The 22,500-nt window shown below is 43.9% G+C and overlaps 2 protein-coding genes across 4 annotated transcripts in view; both read right to left on the bottom strand.

Moving 5' to 3' along the window:
• LOC120570706 (latent-transforming growth factor beta-binding protein 2-like) overlaps window positions 1–2,495 on the bottom strand; it is a 47,665-nt gene extending 45,170 nt beyond the window's left edge. The window contains 1 exon segment of the mRNA XM_039819184.1: window positions 1,905–2,495. Coding sequence (XP_039675118.1) covers window positions 1,905–2,199 — 295 coding nt within the window. The 5' untranslated portion in view covers window positions 2,200–2,495.
• Window positions 1–22,500, bottom strand: part of LOC120571101 (zinc finger protein 664-like) — a 416,820-nt gene that overhangs the window by 152,014 nt on the left and 242,306 nt on the right. The window lies entirely within an intron of this gene.

The following is a 22,500-nucleotide window of genomic DNA, read 5'->3' as shown; positions in this document are numbered from 1 at the left end:
CGTTATTGACTTTAGACCAGGTTTTTGTTGGTCAATGGTGCGATCACTTCCCGCTGCCTCAAGATAGAAATACTCCCAGAATGCACCTGAACACACCTCCCTGTAAGAGCAGCACGCCCAGAATGCACCTGAACACACCTCCCTGTAAGAGCAGCACGCCCAGAATGCACCTGAACACACCTCCCTGTAAGAGCAGCACGCCCAGAATGCACCTGAACACACCTCCCTGTAAGACCAGCAAGCCCAGAATGCACCTGAACACACCTGTTTCACAGGCCTAAATATGAATACTGACTGCTTGTTTGAGTCTCAAAATCCACGGGGCTTCAGTTTGACACACGTGTGCTGTAGATTGACCATGGGATTGTTGACTGTCTTGTGTTTTGCGTGGACCCCAGGAAGAATAGTTCTTACTACAATAAAAACTCAATAAACACAGGAATACATGAATAAATGCAGAGAGCGACAGGCTGTGTGTCTGTGTCTGTATGTTTGTGTGTGTGTGTGTGTGTCTCTGTGTCTGTTTGTGTGTGTGTGTGTGAGTTAAGATAATGATAAATGAAAGCCATATGTCCGTGATGTTTCTCCTCCCTCTTTGCTCCTCTCTCTCTCTCTCTCTTTAGTCCAGGTTTTTGTCCAAATGTAGCTCCAAATATTTCACCAGAAAATCAACGCAAAGGAGAATGCTAATTTAAGAAAGCTCTTCTTTAGTCGATGCACATAAACAGCCAGTAAAACTAGGTCATAAGGTCATTTTCATCACCCTCAAGAAGACATGAATGGGATAAAATATAACAGATTTTTTTTTTTAATGCACAAATTAGTAATGTGCAACTGGTTGTAATTCCAACTGCCTCCATGCTGAGGGGGATGGATCATCTGTGTGTCTGCAGATCAATCAGTCCAATCAGATCTGGGATCAGTTGAGATGCTCTGGCTGTGCAGAGCGTCACACAGCTGCAGGTCAGCTGGAGAGGCTTCATGCGTTACACACATGTTGCTTCACGTGTTGAATATGTGTGTGTGTGTGTGTGTGTGTGTGTGTGTTGCTTCACGTGTTGAAGCTCTCACTGCAGCGCGTTCAACAGGCGGCTCTTTCTTTCCGTGGCGGCACTCTGCTAATTTCCTGACCTCAAGTTTCTCTTTGTTAAGTGGTTGTTTACAACCAGACTTTACCTTCAGACATGACACACACGCACACAGGCACACACACACACACACACACACAGACACACACAAGCACACACGCACACAGACACACACACAGACACACACACAAGCACACAGACATACACACAGATACAGACACACGCAGGCACACACATGCACAGACATGCCCACATACACACACATACAGAAACACACAAACACACAGACACAGACATACAGACACGCACACACACACATTCACATACACACATACACACACATGCACAGACACGCACACACACACACACAAATACAGAAACACACAGACACACACATACACACACACATACAGACACATGCACAGACACGCACACACACAGACACAAACACACACACACACGCATGCACAGACAACACACACACACAGACACGCACAGACACACACAGACACAAACACACACACAGACACAAACACACACACAGACACATGCACAACACAGACACACACACACACAGACATGCACACACACACACACACACACACACACACACACACACAAGACATGCACAACACACACACACACACACACACACACAACACACAAGACACACACACACACACACACAGACACACACACACAGGTGAGGAAGATTCAAAACAATTGTGCCCCCCCCAGACAAAATATGATGAACACATTAAAAGACACACACACACACACACACACACCACACACACACATATGAAACCCACTCACAGACTCTGAAGCCCGGTCCGTGGGCTCCGTCTCTCCTCCCGTCTCCCCCGTCTCCCCCGTTGCTGTACAGCGAGGTGAGGTTGCCTCTCTCGCAGTAGTTGACACATCGGTCCTGGCTGCAGCGCACCTTGCACACGGTGGGCGTGAACATCACCTGGATCCTCTCCACCCCCCCCAGTCCTCCCCCTCCTCCCCCGGAGACCGGAGTCTGTCCACCGGCTGGCGGGGGACAAGAGAAGAAGAAGAAGAAGAAGAAGAAGACCGTGAGGACGCACGACAGAAAGGCAGGCAGCATGTTGAGAGGTCGCAGTCAGAGTTTCTGAGAGAGCTGCATCGTTCAAAACTCCCAAAACCTCTCTCTCCCCTCTACCTCTCTCTCTCTCTCTCTCTCTGTCTCTCTCTGTGTCTCTGTGTGTCTCTCTCTCTCTCTTTATTACTCTGTGGTGGAGTGAAAACGAGCGTCGCAGGGAAAAAGTTGGGAAGGAAGGAAAAAGAAAACGAACAAGGCGCTTCCCCCTTTCTCGCTCCGCACTCATTTGTTTTTCCCTAAACACTACTGCGTGTGAGCGAGCAAAAGGGAGCGAGAGAGAGAGAGAGAGAGAGAGAGAGAGAGAGAGCGAGAGAGACACAGAGAGAGAGAGGGGGACAGATAGAGAGACAGAGAGAGAGAGAGAGAGAGAGAGAGAGAGGGATAATTGAAAGCAGTGTGCAGGACTGGGCTCAGCTCCAAACTAAATGTTTAGCAGGGATCTGTTCCATCAGTCCTCTCTCTCTCTCTCTCTCTCTCCTTACTTTCTCCTTTCTCTCTTTATCTGCCTTTTTTCTCGGTTTGAGCGAGAGCTCTCCTGTTTCATAACGAACATCGGCGGCGTAGGTCTGGCTGATGATGCAACCCCCCGGTTCTGGTTTCAGCTGAAAGCAGCAGCTGACTGCACCGCTGGAACCAGCTTCTGAACACTGACTCCAGACCTGCGACGGCCTCCTTTCTTTCGGCACAAACAAGTCACGAACACGACGCTGGCATGTTAAAACTGTTGTTAAAAAGTTACGGCTCTGCTGCCACGGAGCCGATCACAGTCAGATGTCTGACAGGACCAATCCATAGCTGTACAAACGGACAGTAAAATAACTGAAAGTAGACACAAGGCGACAAAAAATGGATTAAAAAACAAATACGGAAAAACGATTCACGGTGCAGGTCAGATGTCTGAGAGGACGACTCTATGTAGGAGTGCTCTGTGGTGCTTTAAAGTGCTCATATTATGCCTTTTGGCTTTTTTCCCTTTCCTTTATTGTGTTATATATCTTTTTTTGTGCACGTTATAGGACTTACCATCTCCAACAGAAAACACTGTTCACCAACTGCTCTGGCTAGTAGTCCTTACCTAGGTACTGTCAGGGCACGCCCTCATACTCTGCTTCTGACTGGCTAGTAGTCCTTACCTAGGTACTGTCAGGGCACGCCCTCATACTCTGCTTCTGACTGGCTAGTAGTCCTTACCTAGGTACTGTCAGGGCACACCCTCATACTCTGCTTCTGACTGGCTAGTAGTCCTTACCTAGGTACTGTCAGGGCACGCCCTCATACTCTGCTTCTGACTGGCTAGTAGTCCTTACCTAGGTACTGTCAGGGCACGCCCTCATACTCTGCTTCTGACTGGCTAGTAGTCCTTACCTAGTTACTGCACATGTGCGACTCCCAACAAAGATGGAACAGAAGTGAGAGGTCTCACTCTGTCGCTAAAACAGAGAGCTCAACACACAGGGTGAAAAGAGGAGCTGCAGCAATGTGCAGTACAACGAAAATATGGTGTTTTTTGACAATTAAACCATGTAGACCTATTCTGATATAACCTCTAAATACAATTATGAACCTGAAAGTGAGCATAATATGAGCACTTTAAGCAAAAATGTATAGATAAAAGATCAAATTAGATGGGAAATGAATAAAAACATAAGCAAAAACCTCAAAATAGAAGCAAAACGAATAAGAAGAGAAGAAAACCAGCGGCCATTGGTTAAATAAACTGGGAGCTTAGCATCAAACTGTGTGCAGATTTAAACAGGGACAGCTTCCTGTTTCAGTGTCAGGGTCATTACAGTGCAGCCTGTAACAAGCTGGAGTTAGCATTTAGCAAAGCTATTCTTCAAACAGAGACTGAAGGTTAGTCTAGACCACATGTGTCAAACTCAAGGCCCGAGGGCCAAATCCGGCTCCGTGCAGGTTTTGATCCGGCCCGCATTTCAATTTAGCTTCACAATAAATTTAGGCCCACCTAGATTTTGTCGCTTTTTCCAAAGTTTTTGGTGCTTTTGACATTTCATTATGCTTCATTCAATGTTTTGGCAATTTTCCTGAAGTTTTTGGTGCTTTCTCATGTTTTTTGGCACTTTTTCAGACAATTTTGATGCCTTTTTTGAGACTTTTTCCAAGTTTTTTCAACGTACTTGTCGCTGGCTCAGGAACTTTATTGCCGAACTTTTCCGAGGCTTTATGAGGCCCAAAATGTAAGTGAGAAGACTAGGGTATATGAGACATGCAATAATAGAGTAACAATATTTGACTTTTTCTCTTAAATAAAGCATGTCAATCATCGTCTTTACAATCATTCCCTGAAAGAATCGAGCAGGCCTGCCTTGTTGCACCGTCCAAATGTTCTTCTAAACTTCACATTTTCAGCGTGTAGCTCGAAGGTTGTGGTTGTTTCCGGAAATGAGCGGAGTTTGAGAACGGCGACACACGGAGAGATGAAGGTGAGGGACATCCGGCGTAACATCCGGTAAATGAACCTTGTCGTTGATCCAGACTACTTAAATCTCAATATTTAGAGCCCCATTGCACCGCTGGGTCTCAACAATGATCGAGGGCCACTGACGCTTGCTAGAACAACGCTATCCAACAGTATTTTCCCATCATGCAACACTGTGGGGCCATTGACTCCATGTAAATGGAAGTTTGAATCACCAAGTCTTTGTCTCTGTGTCAACTGATGAATGTCCAATATTCTCTCTTTTAGCTGTTTTTAAATATGATAAATGATAAGTTATTTGGCTGTCACATAACTTTCTTCATTTGAATGAGGATACAACTGAGCGTATTATTATTTTAGGTACTTCTTGCATCTTAAAGTACCCATATTATATTATTACTTTTTCTGGGATTTGGGGTGTTATTTTGTGTCTCTGGTGCTTCCATATGCATACAAACGTTGACAAAAACCCATCCATGGTATTCTGAGTGAGATATGGTTTCTGAATGTGTCCTGCCTTCAGTCTCCTGGTGAGCTGATCAAAATCTGCACGGCTTTCTACGTCACTAGCCGAAACCAGGGGCCTATAGGGGGCTAACCGTTAGCATGCTAGCTCGTTCTCAATGGCAAAACACTGCTACAACACACACAAATTCACCATAATCTACACGATAAATTGTATAGAACTACTTCCATGTCCCTGTTCTGCAGGTATATATATATAAATTGGAAGTGCGCCCTCATTTAGAAGAAGTCTCCCGGCTAATCCTGCCTTGTACAGGCCGAAGTTGGAGAAACAGCTAGCTAGCTCATGTAGTCCTTACCTAGCTACGGCGCATGTGTGACGTTACAGAAGTGAGATGTCTCACTCTGTAGCTAAAACAGAGACCAGAACACAGGGTGAAAAGAGGAGCTGCAGCAATGTGCTTTTTAAAAAATCAAACCATGTAAACCTATTCTGGTACAATCTCAATTTACAATTATGAACCTGAAAATTAGCATAATATGGCCACTTTAAATGCTCCAGTCCTAAGATTGGGTGCTCGGGCTTTCTACGTTAAGCCAGAAGTTAATAATCTGGGGGGGGTGACGTTTGACTGCAGTATGACATTTGACAGATTAGCAATGTTGTCAAAATGCCTTCTGGCTTAAGTTAAGCCCTTCCTTAACCAGGCGAGAGTAAGTCATATTTCAGTGAGACATAGGGACTTGTTTTTAGAATATAGCATCTAAAATATCTTGTAAAGTGAAAGAGAAGAAAACATAGTTTTAAATTGTGTCTCAGATGAAACAAGCTTTTTTTTTTTTACATCTCATAAGGGTTTTAAACTGCTGCGTTAAGGTCGATGCAAGTGTCTTTGCTATTTTAAGACCGTCCAGCGCACGCGTCGTTTAAATAGCAAATGCACCTGCGCCCATCTGTGCGCCTGTGGGCGTGCTGGTCTTACAGGGAGGTGTGTTCAGGGGCATTCTGGGAGTATTGCTATCTTGAGGCAGCGGGAAGTGATGGCGCCATAATGACCAACAAAAACCTGGTCTAAAGTCAATAACGCAGCATTTCATTGTTATTTTAACAGCAAATTAGTAAAATGCTCCTAGGCTCGTGCACAGCGTGCACACACTATGCTTGTTACACACACAGGGACACACACTACGCTTGTTACACACACAGGGACGCACAGCAGCACACACACATGCAGAAGATTACAATAAAAATATTACGGTGCAAATCCTCCATCATAACAGCAATGCTCCAAGCTCCAAGGGAATGGGAGATGATCTCTGATTGGTTGATTGCATGTTACGCCCAAAACACACCTCTGATTAATGAAGACACTAAGTACAACCCTTTAGAACCAGGCGCCCAGCGCACAGACCCTTTTTTTACACCGACAAAACTAGCAAAACTGGATTTGGACACGCCCTAAACACACCTTAGATCCTTAAAATAGGGTCCCATATCTTATTTCCAGAAACTTTTACTTGTTCCATTGGCAGATTTGGCCTTTTTTCCAGTGTGATCATTCAGTGGAAATGTGTGTTGACCGGTCAGAGGTTAAATCCTGAGCAACAATGAGAGTGATTGACAGCTGGAACAGGAAACTGGGAGCTGGGAGGGATTCTTCAGGAGCTTTGTTGAGTTGTGATTGTGAGCTGATCTGAGCCCTTTGAGTCCACGCAGCTCAACACTAACAATAACTTCATTCACACGGAGTAAACTCAGGGGGTTGAGGGGTCTGTTCCCTACAGCTGCACAGAGGCAGCTGGGCAGACATCGAACCGAGTGAACTTTAAACACAAACTGATCTAAGGTCCAATGTGTGGGAATCTAGCGCTGAGATCATATATCACAATCAACTCTCTCGCGCCACGCAGTTCAAAGTACGTATTACAGCTACGGTAGCCTTCACGCTTCAAAAAGCCGGTCTCTTGCTCTTTTCAGTATCCTTTTTCTTTTTCTGGGCAAAGAAATTGGGATTTTGAATACGTGTGGTCCTCCATGTTTCCTTCTTCAAACTTGCCAGGGTCGGGAAGCTACGATACCCATTAGCAGCATTAGCAGCAGCTGTGAGTTTATCATGTGACAGAGAAAACGCGAAAGGTGGAGCAGTATGTCCTGTATGTCCCTTACCGGCTAACGTATTTCAAGATGGAGCATGAATATGGACCGTCTACTCCAGTTCATGCGAATGAAAATGTAACATTTCAAGCCAATAGGAATACTTGGAATTGATGGTGGTGGTAAATATTCATGAAAAAGGACAAGTTGGTGAACGGGGCAACACAGATTTTACTAATGAACAACTAACAACGTTCACACTGGACCTTTAATTACGGGTGAGAATATGTTGGCGTTTAATAATCGGATTGAGGGACATCAGTTTGGATTATTATTGCTCCTTTGAATGCGGTTTGTGTTCATGTAAGGGTTGATATTAATGAACGACAGTGAGGTGTGCGCGTCGGACGGGCAGCACCAAAGTTTATTAATAGCTGACAATGGACACCTCGAAGGGCATTAACCCAGTTATACCATGGTCACTTCGTGAATAAAATTTTTTTAAACCATTAATTTATTTTAATTTGTTTTCCAATCAAAATGTAAAGTTTTTTTTCCGAATAATTACTCAGTTTCCCTAGTTACAACTAATACCTGCAACAATCATTCCCATCCCATGAGTATTTTATGCAATGCAAACATTGTTCACTGCTCCAGTAAATAGGAAGGACCTTAGATACACAGTAGATAAAAGTAATATAGTAATAAAAAACGAGCATGCAACATTTTAAGTTGGTGTCGGTTTGATGGAAATCTGTCGGGGAAATGTGAGAGGAAGTGAAGCCAAAACCACTGAGATTGACGTGACTTAAACACAGATTATTTAAGAGATGTGGGAAACCACCGTGTGTGTGTGTGTGTGTGATGTGTGTCTGTGTGTGTGTATGTATGTGTTTGTGTGTGTGTGTGGGTTAGGGTTATAACTGCAAACAGAGACTGCAGTCTCCCAATCCACATGTATACCCCAGCAAAACTAGTCTATATAATAATAACAATACTTCCAGGGCCCATTTTAACCGATCTAAGCGCATGGGTGTGTTTAGGGCGTGTCCAAATCCATTTTTGCTAGTTTGACTGCGGTAAAAAGGGTCCGTGTGCCGGGCGCCTGGTTCTGAAGGGTTGTACTTAGTGTCTTCATTAATCAGAGGTGTGTTTTGGGCGTAACATGCAATCAACCAATAAGAGATCATCTCCCATTCCCTTTAAAAGCCAGGTGCGTTTGGACCTTGGAGCATTGCTGTTATGATGGAGGATTTGCACCGTAATATTTGTATTTGTAATCTTCTGCATGTGTGTGTGCTGCTGTAAGTCCCTGTGTGTGTAACAAGCATAGTGTGTACGCACTGTGCAAGAGCCTAGGAGCATTTTACTAATGCTCTGTTAAAATAACAATGAAATGCTGCGTTACTGACTTTAGACCAGGTTTTTGTTGGTCAATGGTGCGATCACTTCCCACTGGCTCAAGATAGCAATACTCCCAGAATGCACCTCAACACACCTCCCTGTAAGACCAGCACGCCCAGAATGCACCTGAACACACCTCCCTGTAAGAGCAGCACGCCCAGAATGCACCTGAACACACCTCCCTGTAAGACCAGCACGCCCAGAATGCACCTGAACACACCTCCCTGTAAGACCAGCACGCCCAGAATGCACCTGAACACACCTCCCTGTAAGAGCAGCACGCCCAGAATGCACCTGAACACACCTCCCTGTAAGAGCAGCACGCCCAGAATGCACCTGAACACACCTCCCTGTAAGAGCATGGGCGCACAGATGGGCTCAGGTGCATTTGCTATTTAAACGACGTGGGCGCTGGACAGGAAATTGACAACTGGGTCGGTCTTAAACTAGCAAAGACACTTGCGTAGGGCTTTGCGCTGCGCCGGGTGCAAGATAGGGCCCCCAGTGTTTGAGTGCCTCTCCTGTCTGTCAGAATTGTTAATATAAATGCACCAGAATACTGGAAATGGTATCTACTTCAGTAAAACATTTCGGTGGGAGGACCCATGTCTCTCATCTGAACATTGACCAATCACAAGCTACTATGGCCCACTTCCATCCTATCATAGAGAGAGTTGTCCCGAAAACAACTCCACAAGGTGCCTGTAGAGATTTAAGCACGTCAAATGATTATTTTAGCAACCATTGTCTACCAGAGAGGACAAGTTAGCTGTTAGTATGCTAATGTTAATTAAATATTAGCAAGCTAACCCGCTTGCCAACATAACAGTATAGCTTTCTGATGTATCCACATTCCACTATAACACAAGCTGCATACTTTGTACAAAATGCAGTTTCAGCTTAACTTACAGACTTTTCACTTGTTTACTATACAATACATTTTTTATGACAGCCACGCTCCACCCTCAACCTTTAGCCATCATGCCATTAAGAGCCAGGGTGCCCTTTTGTCTCTGTCTCAGTTTGTCTCCTACCACTCAGCTAAGTGGTAAAAAAAAAGTTAATTTTGAAACCTGCATACCAGCCCCAGTATGCAGGGTTCAAAATTAACTTTTTCTCCACCAGCATAATGGTTAGGGAATGTTCAAATGTCATTTTTTTTGCCCGGTGAGTCAAGCAAATCTACCGGCAACTTGCATATTTTCTCACTGCACTGCACACTGCACGCTGCACACACACACACACACACACACACACACACACACACACACACACACACACACACACACACACACACACACACACACACACACACACACAGCACTATCTTTGTGGGGACCCGTCATTGACAATGTATTCCCTAGCCCCTTACCCTAACCTTAACCATCACAACTAAATGCCTAACCTTAACCCTTACCCTCACCCTAACCATAACCTAATAGACCTTTTTCACAGCAGACATGTTGACATGTCATAGTAGGAAAAGCACAGGTGTATTCCAAACCATTAATGATGGCTGCATTCCACTTAGGAGAGGTCCTGGTATTAAACCATTACTGATGGCTGCATTCCACTTAGGAGAGGCCCTGGTATTAAACCATTAATTATGGCTGCATTCCACTTAGGAGAGGCCCTGGTATTAAACCATTACTTATGGCTGCATTCCATTTAGGAGAGGCCCTGGTATTAAACCATTACTGATGGCTGCATTCCATTTAGGAGAGGTCCTGGTATTAAACCATTACTGATGGCTGCATTCCATTTAGGAGAGGTCCTGGTATTAAACCATTACTGATGGCTGCATTCCCATAGGAGAGGTCCTGGTATTAAACCATTAATGATGGCTGCCACTTAGGAGAGGCCCTGGTATTAAACCATTAATTATGGCTGCATTCCATTTAGGAGAGGCCCTGGTATTAAACCATTACTGATGGCTGCATTCCACTTAGGAGAGGTCCTGGTATTAAACCATTAATGATGGCTGCATTCCACTTAGGAGAGGTCCTGGTATTAAACCATTACTGATGGCTGCATTCCACTTAGGAGAGGTCCTGGTATTAAACCATTACTGATGGCTGCATTCCACTTAGGAGAGGTCCTGGTATTAAACCATTACTGATGGCTGCATTCCACTTAGGAGAGGTCCTGGTATTAAACCATTAATGATGGCTGCATTCCACTTAGGAGAGGCCCTGGTATTAAACCATTACTGATGGCTGCATTCCACTTAGGAGAGGCCCTGGTATTGTGCATGCTGACTCACTGAAATAGCTTACTGGGACACTTGATGGAACTGAGCCATCGTTAAGGTTATCAAGTTCAGCTGCGCTTTTCCTACTATGACAAGTCAACATGTCTGCTGTGAAAAAGGTCTATTATATCCCTAATCCTAAAACCAAGTCTTAACCCTCAAACAGCCCTTTAAACTTGTGGGTTCCAGCATTTTGGCCCCACAAATATACTGGACTCCCGGGTTTTTCGACCCCACGAATATAGTTAAACAAGAACACAAACACACACACACACACACACACAGATCTATGTTTGAAGATACGTAAGCCTCAGTGTTTTAGACATGTACAAAGAAAAACGATTACCTGATAGAGAGCCTTAATGCATTTCTTATGATGATTAGATAAAGAAGTCATGTTCTTTAGAAAAAAGAAAACAAGCTGTTGACAAGGGTTGGTGTAGAGTGTATATGAGCTGAGTGGTGTCACTGTTTGTCGAACTCACAGCAGAATGGCTGCAGTCACAGAGCTCGACTTCCTGCTGTTTGCTCTCATCAACAACATCCATGCACAAGAACGGATCATCATCCAAAAGGAAAGGACCAATTACACTTTCAACCTCCCCGAGAACATCAAGTCCTGCCTGATCCCCAGATCTGTTGGTGAGGAGAAGCTTGTCCTGTGGAACACCTCTGACCTCTGGTCCAACAACTCCTCAGTACCTGGAGACCTGAAACAACGACTTGTCAACACGGTGAATACTTCTTCTTACACCATCCTCAACCTGACCCATTCAGACTCCGGCCCGTACCGAGAGGAGTGTTGGACTGAGGACAACGTGATGCATGAGAACAACATCACTATTACTGTTTGTACTTCAAAATATGGGAAGACAACATTTGGAGCAAGAAACCGTGGACCTGCCATGTGTGGGAGCAGCTGATAATCTGGATATCCAGTGGCTCAAACGAGACTTTAGATTTGAGCATGAAACATGGAGCAGATTTTTTGGGGACAATACCACATCAGCCAAGGACAATGTTAGAGGAAGATACCAAGTGGTGACAAACACATCAGCTCTTCGTGTTTCCAACGTCACAGCAACAGATCTTACAGACTACACCTGTCTGGTGATGAACCAACAGCGGTGTGTTAGCAGTCACACTGCAGTGTTGTTCCTGTGGTATGAGACAATCTACCGCTCAGTGGGAGAGATCGCTGTGTTGCCGTGCGCTGTCACTGATTCCACCGATGACCAGCCCCCACGTTGGTTTGATCAGATCTCTGACACTGAACTAGAACTACACAACCAGACTGTGCCTTCAGTGGACCAAAACTACTCGCTGGTGTTCTCATCTCTAACGTTAAATCACTCAGGGCAGTACTCCTGTAAAGCCTGTATGAGAGAGCAAACGTATTTGCTGGCAGTGTGCCCCAAATTTGCCCCCCCTGCTGTAGAGCTCTTCTCAGAGGGAGAAGAAGTCACTCTCAGATGCAGAGATTGGGGAGAGGGTATGTGGCACCCTTGGTTCATCAAGTCGCACCGAACAGAGGGAAGAATCTTTAGTGTTATGTTTGATACGAGAATGAGCAGAGTGAGCTGGTCTAAAAGTACCCTGGTTATCTCTAATGTCTCAGTGGAAGACACAGGGGAGTACTGGTGTGCAGTTTATGACGGAGATTATCAGTGTGTGTCAACCAGCACACACTGTGTTAGTGTACATGGAGCCCTTTGGGATTTACTCCACCTTCTTCAAAGTGCGATGTTCAGTGCTCAGTGTCCTGCTGCTGATGCTCTGTGCTGCTGCAGTTGCTGTGAACCAGAGGACCAGGAGAGGAGAGCAGCTTTCACCTCATAGAGAGACTAGGGGCCCTATCTTGCACCCGGCGCAGCGCGAAGCCCAACTCAAGTGTCTTTGCTAGTTTAAGACCGACGCATTTGTCAGTTCCAGCGTCCAGCGCCCACGTCGTTCAAATAGAAAATGCGCCCATGGTCGAGCTGGTCTTACAGGGAGGTGTGTTCAGGTGCATTCTGGGCATATTTCTATCTTGAGGCAGCGGGAAGTGATGGCACCATTGACCAACAAAAACCTGGTCTAAAGTCAATAACGCAGCATTTCATTGTTATTTTAACAGAGCATTAGTAAAATGCTCCTAGGCTCGTGCACACTATGCTTGTTACACACACAGGGACGCACAGCAGCACACACACATGCAGAAGATTACAAATAAAAATATTACGGTGCAAATCCTCCATCATAACAGCAATGCTCCAAGGTCCAAACGCGCCTGGCTTTTAAAGGGAATGGGAGATGATCTCTGATTGGTTGATTGCATGTTACGCCCAAAACACACCTCTGATTAATGAAGACACTATGTACAACCCTTTAGAACCAGGCGCCCGGCGCAAGGACCCTTTTTTCCGCCATTAAAACTAGCAAAAGTGGATTTGGACACGCCCTAAACACACCTGCACCAGGCGCTTCACGCCGTGCTCTTAGATCCTTAAAATAGGGCCCTTAATATGCATATTTTCATTCAATTTTCATTGCACCCTGACCAACAGGAGGGGGCTGCTGTTATGTCATATTATTTTTTATATTTTTTTAAATGGTGGTAATTAACTTTTTAACATTACGGTCACCTAAGGTGTTTTCTTTTTCAAATCATTTTACCTTTACCATTTGACCTTGTGTTTCTGTACTGATTTTAAATCAGAAGATGATGTGATGTTTTATATGTGAAGGAATATGAATTGTCTTTGATGCATTTCTAATAGTTGTATCTTGCAGTGTTGTCAGTGTTATAAACTTGTTATTATACCTTGGTCTATGTCAGTCTATAATCCCCTGTCTGTCTAATAAAGGTTAGAAATAAACGATAACACTTGGGATCCATGTTTTCACTGTTTTGATAGTGATTTTAATTATTATAAGCAACATATCTCTCGGTAGGCTACGTAAAATGTTTCTTATATTGAATTTAAGTAAGTAAAGTTCATTTTTAGAGCACATTTAAAACACAGCTTAAGCTGATCAAAGTCAGTACAAAGTGCTGTACAAAAGAACATTAAAACGGTAAAATAACGACATAAAAATATCATAATGACAAAGTTTCACACTAAAGTATTAGTCTATACTTTTTTATAGTCATACATGCTCATCCCCCTCACACACACATACACACACACACACACACACACACAGTGAAATATAAGATGGGTAATGAGTCATAAATACCCAAAGTTATATAACACTAATAATTCAGCCTACCAAGATTTTCTTTGGTTGACTACAGCCCACATTAAATAAATAGGTCAAAGGTCAGATTACCTGTTTGGAACAATTGATGCCAACAATGGACAGAGAGCAAGAGGATGAGGAGGGAGAGACAGAGTCGGAAGAAGATGAGGGCAAAGAAGAGAAGGAAGGAGAGCCATCTCTGATCAGATCAGGGCCACATTTACTGATCAAGATCATTCCAAACTTCAGAAATGAGAACATACTGTACCTAAAAAATCTGTGGGGTCACAGTTTTTGCCGATTGCTTACACACTGAGATTGAATGCTTAGACAACAGAACCAAAACCATATGTGTTTTAACCAGGCCTTAACCAAAGGCACCAAAAGTACAAACCCATGTTCTGCTTTTCACTTTCTTTGCACTTCTGCAACACACTACACACTGTTTCTTACTCTGTTCAAGAATGAAAACTCTTGCAATCGTTGTGAAAACATTTGTATTCAAAATGCAAAACACTATTTGAAATGTTCTATTCACACACACACACACACACACACACACACACACACACACACACACACACAAACACACACACACAGACACACACGCGCACACACACACATGCACACACACACACACATCACACACACACAGACAGACACAGATACACACACACACACATTATATTCACAGAAATACATTATATACTCAAAACACAGACACACACAGACAGACAGACAGACACACACACACACACACACACACACACATACATGCATACACACACAGACAGACACACAAACACACACACACAGAGACAGACACACACACACATCTAACGTTAGATAGCTAACGTTAGCTCATAGACTGTGCGTTAGCTCAAAAAGCCGTTAGCATCTTGGAGGCTACTTGTTGCAAAGTGACGCATGCGCGACTCACATCGGGCAGTGACATCCATCTCCATGTTCAAACAAGCTCACTTTATTTAAATACCTTTCCAGACAATTGACAGACACCCTGACACCATCTCCCCAGTTTATTGACTGTAGAGCCACAGCGCATCTGCATGAAAATGAAGTAGTATAAATGATCAGTAATCAGTAATTTGTCCAGTTACCAATGACTACTAGTCTTCGACCATGAGGCTCTGCAGCTCAATCTAGTGATGGAAGTCAAGCACAGAAACCAAATAAATATCCGGTTAATTTTCAAAATAAAATGCACCGTGGTCACGGCGGATCATATCTCCCTGCACTACACCTTGAAAACACAGCACAGAGCTGTTTCCCCTCTACTCCTCTGAATGGAAACTAACTGGTGGTGGTTTTGTGGTTCTATTCTACCTGAATTCACGAGAACTTGTGGGTCCTCGGGAATACAGCTTTCAGTCATTGCCACAGCCGTGCCGCAAGAAATCCGGACCTGGTGGGTATTGACGGACGGCGGAGCACGCAGCGGACACGCAGCGGAGCCGGTCCGCAGCTGTTACGCATCCTGTGGAAATCCGGATTCAGTCCACGTCTGGTCTTTGCCTGGGTTCCAGTTGGCGGCCGGCCAACTCCTGCCCCGCTTGTCCAATCGGTGGCCCAAGAGACCTAATATTTGTAAAGCTGCAACAGTCCACTGCACCAGAAATACAACAGCATCCTGAAATACTGCCTTCGCCCTTAAAAGGGCCTTCACATCCTGTTCGGCGTCCAGAGGAGTTCCCCCTGTCGGTACACGATCCGTTCTGCGAATGCGCAAGATAATACTGTTTTACCGAGGATACGACCTGCACGATCTGTTCCACGCTACCCTATAGCTAGCCTCCACCGGCAAGCTAACGTTAGTTTAGCTAACAGCTAATTTGGCTAACCGCTAGCTGACAGCTCGATTCAGTCTAAAATAACGTTAAGTCAAACTTAATGGGAGAAGCAGGCTACAGCTAAATTAAGACTTTACAGTAATAACAATAAAGACAAGTATTGAGTGATTGTATTTTAAATAAGCACAAGTACAGTAGAACTGACGTAACAGCTGTTATATATGGTAACGTTTATTTTCAAGTTTTATTTTGAGGGTCTTTTAAAGTTATTACATGCTAGCAGTCAGCCGAATGAGCCGTTAGCTAAACTAACGTTAGCTTGCCTATCGAGGCTAACGGCAGACCGCTACAATCAGCTAGCAGTTAGCCGAATTAGCCGTTTGCTAAACTAACGTTAGCTTGGCTGTCGACCGGAAATGTGGAACAGATCGTGCAGTGTCGTAAATCCTCGTACAACAGCGCATGCGCGGACATTTTGCGCATGTGCAGAACGGATCGTGTACCGACACCCCCTTCGCATCCGGCCTCCGGAGGAGTTCCCCCTTTGCCATCGGCCTCTGGTCTCCGCCTTCTTTTGAGCCCCTGCTGTCCCCCATCTCACAGCCCCTGTTGTCCTGATGTCCTCGGTCCCAGAGCCCCCACATTCACCACTTCCTGTTTTCCCCTCATCCTTCAGGTCCACACAGACACTTGCAGAGTCCCTCCTCCAGATCCACCTCTGCCCACCCAGTTCTAGTTGGACTTTATGGGACGTCTGGAAGCCGTCCCATAAAGGGAGGGGGGGGGGGGGTACTGTCACAGTCCTGCTTCGTGGCTAGAGGCCTTTGTACTTTCTGTTGTTAATGTGACTTTATTTGTGACAGTATTTGTTTCTAGGTTGGGGTCTCCTGTTTTATTCATTGTGAGTTTTCTGCATTTGTGTGTACCTCATGTGTCTCTCAAGGCCCAGACGGCCGAAAAGGGCTGGTCAGTCTCCCCGAGTTGGTCCAAAAAGTTCCTCAGAACACACCAAAGAGATGAGACGTAATATGTCCCTATAACAGCAGGCGGCGCTAATCTGTATCATTGCCCCAAAAATGAAAAACGGCAGCTGATTGGACGAACGCGTCACGTGGGTCTGGTTTTTCCGGAAATTCAAAGCCAGACTGTCATGGCGGTTTGTTGAGAATACGATCTCATATTGTACTAAAATAGTTCACCGAAACGTGTTTCTGAAAACATTTTAAGAGAGAAATAAGCCGTGCAGTTGCTGAATCTGTCTTCATTTCAGATCAACAAAGGTCAGTTTAAAAGATCTTCTTTCGATTTTGAGAGACTCTAGTCACGCTCATCCCGCTCACCATTTCCTGGTTAGCTCTCCACCAATCAGATGGGTTATTTGAGTCCGACTGCCGGCAGTGCCCGCCCCGCCGATTATACAAGTCAAATCAGCCAAAATGAATGCCGACGGCCCCTCGGACGGACGACGGCACGGGACACACCGAACTGACTCGAGTCACCGACCTCGCCAGACTGTCCGACGGCCAATTATCGGCTCGGTGCGTCTCGGCTTTTAGACCTGTCCTGTATGTCTCTCGGTCAAACCCCTAAATGACAGGTTGTTGATATAGACTACTACAGCCCTGACTGAGGCATCCTTCCATCTCTAACTTCATCCCTTCTTCCACCAGTTTGGTACTAAAGCAACCGTTCTTTGCACAGCTGGACAATAACAGGAACTGTTTACGGCTCTAATCACCGTGATCGGGGCCTGAACAACCAGACTGTGTTAACATTCGGCTTATCTGGCGCTCACATGCAGACACACACTCGGGCATTCCAGATCCGTTAAATCACACCAGGCCTGGTTCTCCAACAATGTGCGTCTGAGTCTATCACTCAGCACCCTATCAGCCCAGCACTGACATAATGAGCCGTGTGTTGTGGTATGTGTGTTAAATACACGGTGAGATCGCCTTACCGTGTTCGAACAGGAGACGGCTTGATTTAAATGTCTGCTCTCAGAAATTGAGAGGTCTCACTCTGTAGCTAAAACAGAGAGCTCAGCACACAGGGTGAAAAGAGGAGCTGCAGCAATGTGCAGTACAACAAAAATGTGGTGTTTTTTGAAAATTAAACTGCCTGACTGTGCTTTTTGTGTGTGTGTGTGTGTGTGTGTGTGTGTGTGTGTGTGTGTGTGTGTGTGTGTGTGTGTGTGTGTGTTGGGGGGTATATTGTGTTATGTATGTATATCTGTGTGTGTATGTGTGTGTGTCTGTGTGTTGGGGGGATATATTGTGTTATGTGTGTATATCTGTGTGTATATCTGTGTATGTGTGTGTCTGTGTGTTGGGGGGATATATTGTGTTATATTGTGCTATGTGTGTATATCTGTGTGTGTATATCTGTGTATGTGTGTTGGGGGTATATTGCGTTATGTGTGTATATCTGTGTGTGTATGTGTGTATATGTGTGTGTGTGTGTGTCTGTGTGTTGGGGGGGTATATTGTGTTATGTGTGTATATCTGTGTGTGTGTGTGTGTGTGTGTGTGTGTGTGTGTGTGTGTGTGTATGTGTTTGGGGGGGTATATTGTGTTATGTGTGTATATCTATGTGTGTGTGCCTGTGTGTGTGTGTCTGTGTGTCTGTGTTATGTGTGTTTGTTTGTGTGTGTGTGTGTGTGTGTTGGGGTGGTATATTGTGTTATGTGTGTATACCTGTGTGTATATCTGTCTGTGTGTGCGTGTGATATAATATGAGGCCTTTAATGCCTGTTAATCATTAACACACCTTGCCTTGTTGATGAAAGTTGCTACAAACTAAACTGAGAAATGTAGCGGTGTGTGTTTTGCCTTAAGTTGAAGAAACATTGCCGACCCCCGAATATCTCCCGTATCACTTCACAGCAGTCACGTCTTTCACCAAACAAGACGGTGACCGTGTGTGTTCAGCTCTGCAGGTCCTACAGGACCCAGAAAGGGACTGACCTGGCTCGGCGGACACGTGCACGGTGTACTGGCCCTTCTGAGTGAAGAAAGTCTTCACGCTGGTTTCTACCAGAACCTTCTTCCTCTCCTTCTCGATGTGCTTCATCAGCAGGGCGGCCATCTTGTCTCCTCCTCCTCCTCCTCCCCGGGACAGAGTCTTCCTCAGCAGCACAGCCTGGGCCTCCCGCAGACTGTCACACACACACACACACACACACACACACACACACACACACACACACACACACACACACACACACACACACACACACACACACACACACACTTGTTTCCAGTCATTCTGCATCAATCTTTAGTGGTTTTGCGTCTTTTTGTGGCGGTGGCGTTGGTTCTGTCTGTGGTCATTTAGCGGCCGAGCTGAGAACTGAAATCAGAGACGCTCTGATCTGAGATGTTTCAGCTGCCGGTTTGTTATTCCCCGAGGCAGAGCGATAGAACGGAGGGAGGTCTGACGGAGATTTAGGGGACGAGAAAGATAATATTAAAACAGATTGTTCTTGTTCTGACCCGCGACACGTAAACATTACCTCAGCTTCACATTCCTGCAGACGATAAACAGAGAATTCATCACAACTTCACATCACACACACACACACACACACACACACACACACACACACACACACACACACACACACACACACACACACACACACACACACACACACACACACACACACACACACACACAGAGGAGACTGTTCTGACCTATTCTTGCCTTTCTTCCTTACTTTTTTCTACTGTCTTTCTTTCTAATAAGTTTTTGTCACTTTTTTCAAAGTTTTGTTTTTGTGGAATTGTTTTTATTATTATTTTTTTTTTTAAAGATAATTTTTGTTGGGCTTTTCCGCCTTTATTTGACAGGACAGCTAGGCGAGAAAGGGGAGAGAGAGATAGAGAGAGGGGGTGTAAGACATGCAGGAAATCATCACAGGTCGGATTCTAACCCTGGACCTTTTGCATCAAAGCATAAACCTCTCAGTATACGTGCGCCTGCTTTACCCACTGAACCAACCCGGCCACTCTTTTTGGAATTTTTTTGTCCCTTTTGTCACACCTAGTGCTGCCTTCCTTCTTTCTACTGTGTGTTTTCGAAGTCTTCATTGCTTTTTTGAAGTTTGTGTCTCTTCTTTCTAACTTTTTATCACTATTTTTCAACCTATTCTTGCCTTCCTTCCTTCTTTCTACCATCTTTTTCAAAGTTTTTGTCACCTTTTCTCATCATCATTTAAATGTCCTCCAGGTCCAAGGCTGTTGTTTAGTGAATCTATCTCTGACATCGCTGTATTCTTCCTCTTTATACAGACTTTGTCTTTTTCTACCAAAAATGATTGCCGCTGGTTAGGGGGTACATGGCTGAAAAACAACAAAGGGGGAACATTATTGAAAAAAGCTTGAGAACCACTGGGTTAGAAACTACCCAGAATCCCCCAGAATCAGTCTTCCCACAGTCCGTCCTGACCCCGGCTCTGACCCCCTAACCCCTTGACCCCTGACCTCTGGGATGTTTTGATTGTTGACACTGAAGAGACAAACGTCTCCCAAATGTCTCCTCTTCCTATCTGAAGTAAAAGTCTGTATGTTGCCATAACATGTCATTTCTCTGTTGTCTGTTTATTCATTCTGATATTTTACAGACCATAATTAAGTACTTTTAGTTTATTTTGAACAAGTTAAAAAAGATATAATAACATTTAAAAATAACAGATAAATAAGAACATGTCAGCACAACCTTCCAGAATGATTGTAAGTGATTCAAAAACAGGCATTCCCATGTTCAGAGAGGAGCAGGAATCAACGTGTCTGGTCCTACCCTTTCAATTATTATACTTTAGTTAAATACTAAACAATTGGATGCTTCACTTATTTATACATGTTTACATACACATACGTGTACTGTAGATCTACCTACCAACACTCACATAGACACATGCATACACATAGACACATGCATATATACATACCTACACATACACACACATGCATACACATAGACACATGCATATATACATACCTACACATACACACACATGCATACACATAGACACATGCATACACATAGACACATGCATATATACATACCTACACATACACACACATACATACACATAAACCTGCATATATACATACCTACACATACACACACATACACATAAACATGCATATATACATACCTACACATACACACACATGCATACACATAGACACATGCATATATACATACCTACACATACACACAATACATACACATAGACACATGCATACACATAGACACATGCATATATACATACCTACACATACACACACATACATACACATAGACACATGCATATATACATACCTACACATACACACACATACATACACATAAACATGCATATATACATACCTACACATACACACACATACATACACATAGACACATGCATATATATATATATACACATACGTACACATAGACACATGCATATATACATACCTACACATACACACACATACACATAAACATGCATATATACATACCTACACATACACACACATACACATAAACATGCATATATACATACCTACACATACACACACATACACATAAACATGCATATATACATACCTACACATACACACACATACATACACATAAACACATGCATATATATATACACATACATACACATAAACACATGCATATATATATACACATACATACACATAGACACATGCATATATACATACCTACACATACACACACATACATACACATAAACACATGCATACACATAGACACATGCATATATACATACCTACACATACACACACATACATAGACACATGCATATATACATACATACATACACACACATGCATACACAGACACATGCATATATACATACATACATACACATTATTAAAATAGCCCCACATCATCACATACCCTTTACCATACCTAGAGATTGGCATGGTTTTATTTCAGTTAGCATAACAGCTGGTTTGATTTGCATTGAGAGATGATTTTATGGAAAGTACCCCATGCCAATCTCTAGGTATGGTGAAGGGGTATGTGGATGGGATTGTTTTAATTCCAAAGGCCAAGGGAACTTTATCAGGATGCATAGTATCCTGGATCCATGAAATAACTGGCCTTTAAAAATAAAAGTCTGCCTGCCTCTATGAGAATTTAACATAGGGGTGTGTATACTTTTGTTGCAAGTGGTTTAGACATTAATGGCTGTGTGTTGAGTTATTTTGAGGGGACAGCACATTTACACTGTTATACAACATATCATTTCTTCAGTGTTGTCCCATTAAAACATATAATTAAATATTTACTAAAATGTGAGGGGTGTACTCAATTTTGTTAGATACTGTGTGCGCGCGCACACGCACACGCACACACACACACACACGAAAATAAGGATTTGAACACCCTGCTATTTTGCAAGTTCTCCCACTTAGAAATCATGGAGGGGTCTGAAATTGTCATCGTAGGTGCATGTCCACTGTGAGAGACATAATCTAAAAAAAAAAAAAAATCCAGAAATCACAATGTATGATTTTTTTAACTATTTGTATGATACAGCTGCAAATAAGTATTTGAACACCTGAGAAAATCAATG

The sequence above is a fragment of the Perca fluviatilis genome, chromosome 2 (genome assembly GCF_010015445.1).
Source record: "Perca fluviatilis chromosome 2, GENO_Pfluv_1.0, whole genome shotgun sequence".
In the NCBI taxonomy this organism is placed as follows: Eukaryota; Metazoa; Chordata; class Actinopteri; order Perciformes; family Percidae; genus Perca; species Perca fluviatilis.
This window is presented reverse-complemented; position numbering and strand designations above follow the sequence as displayed.